Source organism: Osmerus mordax, chromosome 6 (assembly GCF_038355195.1).
Source record: "Osmerus mordax isolate fOsmMor3 chromosome 6, fOsmMor3.pri, whole genome shotgun sequence".
Classification (NCBI taxonomy): Eukaryota; Metazoa; Chordata; class Actinopteri; order Osmeriformes; family Osmeridae; genus Osmerus; species Osmerus mordax.
The window spans coordinates 13,374,683-13,380,682 of NC_090055.1; the positions used below are offsets into that span (position 1 = coordinate 13,374,683).

At 43.4% G+C, this 6,000-nt stretch overlaps 1 protein-coding gene across 2 annotated transcripts in view; it reads left to right on the forward strand.

The window, feature by feature from the left end:
* The window catches only part of rspo3 (R-spondin 3), a 42,984-nt gene extending 38,468 nt beyond the window's left edge, over positions 1 to 4,516 (forward strand). For both annotated transcript variants that reach the window (XM_067238304.1, XM_067238303.1), the window contains exon 6: positions 3,491 to 4,516. In XM_067238304.1, coding sequence (XP_067094405.1) covers positions 3,491 to 3,711 — 221 coding nt within the window. In that variant the 3' untranslated portion in view covers positions 3,712 to 4,516. The remainder of the gene's footprint in view (positions 1 to 3,490) is intronic.
* The last annotated feature ends 1,484 nt before the right edge of the window (positions 4,517 to 6,000 follow it).

Below are 6,000 nucleotides of genomic sequence, written 5' to 3' on the forward strand. Positions count from 1 at the left end.
CCTTTCTCCCTCTGTCTCTCTTGCTCTCCCACTCTACCCTCCTACTTTAATCGCTGCTGTTTTCAAAAAAGGCTGCTCTTTTTGAACTCATCCATTGTGTCTCGCTGTTCTTAAACAGAACTGAGTGATCCCACTGCCATCACTCACTCACTCTCTCTCACTCTCTCACTCTCTCACTCTCTCACTCTCTCACGCTCTCACTCTAGCATTATCTCACTCTCTCACTCTCTCACTCTCTCACTCTCTCACTCTCTCACTCTCTCATTCTCTCACTCTCTCACTCTCTCACTCTCTCACTCTCTCACTCTCTCACTCTCTCCAGTACCCCCCCTCCATTCTTATTGAATAATGATGACAATAAAAGCTCTTGCATAATGCACACTTGCATGCCTATGGTATGTCACAGAATAAAACAAAGAAGCTGTGAATATAGATTCATTATTGTCCATTCTACAAATATATTCTAAAATGTCCTGGACACGTGTTCGTACCCCTTACAAAAGATAATAAATAATTGGATTATAGGTATTTTTGAAACAAATTGGTTTCTTTACTTAGTATCACACGTCTCCAATTTTGTCATTCAATTTTGTCATTCAGCCTATTTAAATGGAGGAAAGTAGTCACTGCTATTTGGCTTCATTGTGGGCACCAATGAATAGACCAGAGCAAGCAAAAGAGATACTTTTCTGAGTAGATCAGAAAGAAAATAATAGACAAGCATGGTAAAAGTAACTGATGGTATTCCTGTGACAACAGTTGCAAATATTAAGAAAATCAAGGTCTATGGAACTGTAACCAACTTCCCTGGGCGTGGCCACAAAAGGAAAATCAACCTAGGATAGTGCAAATGGTAGGAAACTTACTTTAGTCAGTTTCAAGTTATCTCAGAGGAAATTGTACCTTTTTAGTTTTTTGTGGAGGGGTACCAACAAATTAGAGCACCTCTGTACATTCACGTCCTTGCACATCTGACAACGACCCATCACCCATCCATCCATTCCCCTCACGACCCATCACCAGGCCCCCCTCCACTCCTCAGCCCCCCCAAGACCTCCAGCCCTCAGGCCAGGCGGTCGGTGCTGAACGAAGGGCAGCAAGCGGACATCCCGTGCCTTCAAAGCAGCGGGCATTCTTCCCCTGGGACAGCCCAGAGCTCTTAATCCCTGCCTGGCTCCCGCCAAAAGCCCCCGGACGACCGCACGCCTGCCATGGAGGATGTTGCCCCCTCTACGTCATTATCCTAATTGTGCTTCTCCACATACACACAGCAACACAAACACACCCCCCCAAACGCACCCACACATACAAATCCTCTCTGCCTCTCAGGCCCCTGCCCCACCCAGCTTCCAGTATGTTGGGTAGGGTGTAGTTGAGTTCTATTTAACAGTGTTCTGGTTATAGAAAATGTGCAGATACATTTGCAAATATTTAAAAGTTAGCCATTAATTTACATATTTTTAAGTCATGTAGAATTGTATGTTCATGTCAGCACATCAGACAAGGGGTAATGTTATAATTGTATGAATAATGGCTTGAGTGAATCCCAGCTGTTTACATACTCCACGCCACTTTCTTCTTTCTCTCTCTCCATTGACACTCTCCATTGACACTCCATTTTCCCCACTCTTTTTTGAAATTCTACTAATGCAAGCTGACAATTTCTTCGGTGAAGCCTCAGTGTTAATTGGAGGTATCTTGTGCTAAGCAAGATAAGCAAACTCCCAGCACTTTAAGCATACTCTTATGAAGTTGTTTAACTTTTGAAAGCTGTCCTTAGCTAATCCACAGTCTCATTCTTTGTTGATGTTACTTTCTGTCTCATGGTAGCTTCACAGTAGGCTGTATACCTCAATCCAATAAGTTTCAGTTAACCCCTCCATGCGTGCCACCTTTGACTGCAAAAACAACTGGTAGGGATCAATCCCCTGCAAGCCCCAGCAAGATCCTGAGTAAGTGTTATATGTTCGTGGAGAGATTTGCTAACTCAAATGTCTCATTTTGGCCCAGCATATTGTAGGACAGTTTACAAAACTCACAGACAGAGATTCCACTGGCAAAGAGTCCAAATAAACACTCCTTGTCATCGTCTTAACACCTTCTAGGTCAGCTTAGATCTCAGTTTTTGGGAAATACCTTTAAATGACTAATCTGCTGGAGCTTCAGAATCTTCAGACAGAGAAAGCAATTGGAGAGAATTTGAGAACTTCCTTTAAATATAGAATATGGGTGGTGCATGATTTTTAGTCATACTTCCAGTGGAGACAGAGTGGGTCAGTCTCACAGAATGCTAATCCGTTTGTCCTGTTGTTTCTCTGTCTCTGCCAGACAGACAGTGGTGTGCATACACATGCACACCACAGCAATGAAACTCTCTCTCTCTCTATCGTTCTCTCTGTAAGCCCCCTACATTGTTTGGACTGTACTCCCTCAGCAAGAGAAACACCCAACCCCCTCGTTCAATAATTTGTCTTTTGTCATACACACACAAAACAAACACACACACATCACCTCAGCCACCCCCCAGACACACCCAAACACAAAATTACTTACTCATACTACCTACTCCCCCCCTCCAACACACACACACACATACATACACACACTTGGGTAGATAATAGATAGTTACAGGCAGAGAGAGCTCCAGGTTGAGTGTCCTCCACACCTCTAAGGCAGATGCTTTCATTACTTCTGCAGGGGAGACTAAACACAGTTTGCTGGTAGGGCTCTATATTGCTCTGGCTGGACCCCAGGAATGTGTGGGTCAGCTATGGTCGATAGCGGAGACCCCTTTTCTCCCGATCAGAACGGAGAGCTCGGCTGATTAATGGACACAGACAGAAGTGGGGGCATTTGTGTTGAGAGAGAGTGTGTATGGGTGTGTGTGTGTGTGGTGGTGGTGGTGGGGGGGGGCTACGGTTGACAGGGAGAGAGGGCCTCAGTGCCTACCTCAGCAATTTCTTAATACCGCTCGTGGACACATGGATGGCACAACAGGAAAGGCCCAGTTTCAGTAGATTTGTCTCTACTCTCTATCTCTCTATTTATTTTATCTTCTCTCTTTTTGTCTCCCTCCATCTCTATATGTGTACTCATCTCTTAGTCACATTCCCTTTATCTCCCTGCCTCCCTCTATCTCTCTTCTTGTTATTACTAATGGCCTTCTGAGTTTCAGTGAGAAACTCTCAACATTCCAATACATAGATTTGTTTATATGATGGTTCAACAAGCAGATAAACTAACATTTATTTAAAGGCGTTCTATTTTTATCAAAACTATCAGTGGAGTATTGCAACAGATGAAATAAATGTTGGCTAGGCTATGGCTGTCATCTTTGGTGTCAGGCTGACCCCTAGTGGTCGACTGAATTAATAGTGATTTGCCTAACCAATAGCTGAATAATAAGTTTAAATGGATGGAAAGAAAAGAAGATGTCAAGATGGACAAGAGATAGAGGAGTTGTGTAAAATGTTTTTTTCTCTCTCTCTAGGAGACAAGAAAAAGGGAGAGCGGCGGGGAGAGAGAAGGAACCGGAACAACAGGAGAGACAAGGAGGGCCATGAGGGCCGGAGAGAGAGGAAAAAAGAGAAAGAGCAAGAACGTGAAAGGGACACGGGTGATCGAGAAGACTCTGAAAAAAGGAACAAGACAGAGCACAGGCGCCGGCGAGGCCAGAACATAGACCCTGTTTCTCCCAGCCCGACACAGTAGCAAGCGCTCTGGGGCCCAGTCTCCTTTGATCTCCACCTCCTCTGCCCCCCTCTTTCTTCCCCCTCCCCCCCCCCCTCGCCCCCCTCAACCCCCTACTGGAGGGGTGCTGCTGCTACCTGTATAATTTAACTATAATACTGTATATGCACAAGAGAGACGGGGCACATGGTACTAGGGACACTACTGACTTTGAGGATCCACACACACACACACACAACTCAACAACTACCCCAACACAAACACAGACATACAAACACATACACAATGCAAAGGAAGGAAGGGTATCTCCTATTTCTGTTTCTTTGTAGTTCAAACAGCGTGATTGGATGACTGTATAGTAAAGAAAGATTATAGGATAGATACCGTGTCAGTATGGAGACAATATTGTTGGGACAATGCTTGTTTATGGTTATTTAAAACGGGGCCCACAAATTTTATGTCTTGTTTTTAATGTACATTTGTGACATTAAGTAGAATTGTTGTTGTTGTTGCTGTTCTTTAGATGTTATCGTGTTTTTTAGTTATTTTTGTATTTTTTTGCTGAGTAAATTAAAAGTGAACTTTCCTATTTTCATCGTAAAACATCACCTACAGAGAGAGAAGAAATGCGGATACTGCATGGAGATATGAGGCAAATAGACTCACGTTTATTTTGATTCCGAGAACACTTATCCCAGCTTACATGGCCATGTTTATTATGTGTCTCCTGAACAAAGTACTAGTGTGCCTATCAGTGTGAGCAGGATCTGTGCTTTCAATAAACCCACCTAAACAGAACTCAAAAGCACCTGTATGTCCAATAAACTATAATGGGTTTGTAAGAGTCTGTGTGTTTCTTGTTATTTTATGGTATTTCAGTATTGCACTTGTAACATACCAGAAACGCCCAAACAAGGTGAACCAATTATTGGATCGCTTAGCAGGTTACGCTGCCACCTTTATATTTAACTGGTATGGTCTGGCATCAGAGGTCAGCATACACACCACACCACACAGTATTTAACCCTTGTGTTATCTTCAGGTCATTCTGACCCATCAGTCATTGTGACCCACCGTCGTATTGCGACAACTTTACCGCATACAAAAACAAAGTGAAGCATTTTCTTTTAACCGTTGGGCTGTCTCAGACCCCCACATTGCGAAGGTTAAAAGAAAATTATTTTTATTTATTTTTTGTATTGGGTAAAATTGGGTTAACACAACGATGGTTAGTTATGAACCTTTAGGTCATGTGACCCGAAGGCAGCACAAGGGTTAAGAAAATATAAAAGCACTTTTATTAATTTCCAGATGGCATGATTCATAAGTCAGTGTGAGGAATGACAGAATCACTACCTGAGCCCACTGCGGACTCAGCCGCCATTCAGTATAGGGCCTAAGAAAGGCCTGCTCGCTACACATCATAACTTAACCCTTGTGCTGCCTTCGGGTCACATGACCCAAAGGTTCATAACGAACCATCGTTGTGTTTACCCAATTTTACCCAATACAAAAACAAATAAAAATAATTTTCTTTTAACCTTCGCAATGTGGGGGGTCTGAAACAGCCCAACGGTTAAAAGAAAATACTTCACTTTGTTTTTGTATGCGGTAAAGTTGTCGCAATACGACGGTGGGTCACAATGACTGATGGGTCAGAATGACCCGAAGATAACACAAGGGTTAAGGTGAACTACCTCCGGTTAGTCCTTTCATGTTGAAAGTGTGGAGGGACGTAATGGACGTAACGTTGCATTTTATTTTAGTGAATAAATCATTAACTCTGCACTCCCTCTCTTTACGAGTCAGATTGAATCAGTGAATTTTGTTACATAAATGTATGTGTTTACTGATGTAAAAACTGCCTGCACATTTCAAATGTGCTACGACATTATAATCACCAGCAGCTGCATCACAGACATGGGCACTATTTGTTATGATCCCGGCTGCCCGGGGAGTGAGAGGTGAACCCAAATGCAACACTCAGATGCTGATGTGATATGAACCAGGTTTATTGTAGTCACCAGAGGGTGATGATGGTGATGTCCGTGGATGCCAGACAGGAGGGAGTGAGGATGGAGCCGTAGGTTGTAGGTTGTCTGTAGTACACAGGGACAGAGGCGGATTAGTAATCTTTAAGGCAAGGCAACGACCAACTATCGTCAAAGTAGCAATGTTGAACTGGCAACAAGTCTGTGGGAAGCCAGGGTAGATGAACTGTTCAGGTAATAATGGATGGGTAACAGGTGTGTCTGGTTGGGAGGCGAAGTAGATTACTAGAAGATGTGGACCGGCGTATTGGGGTATGTG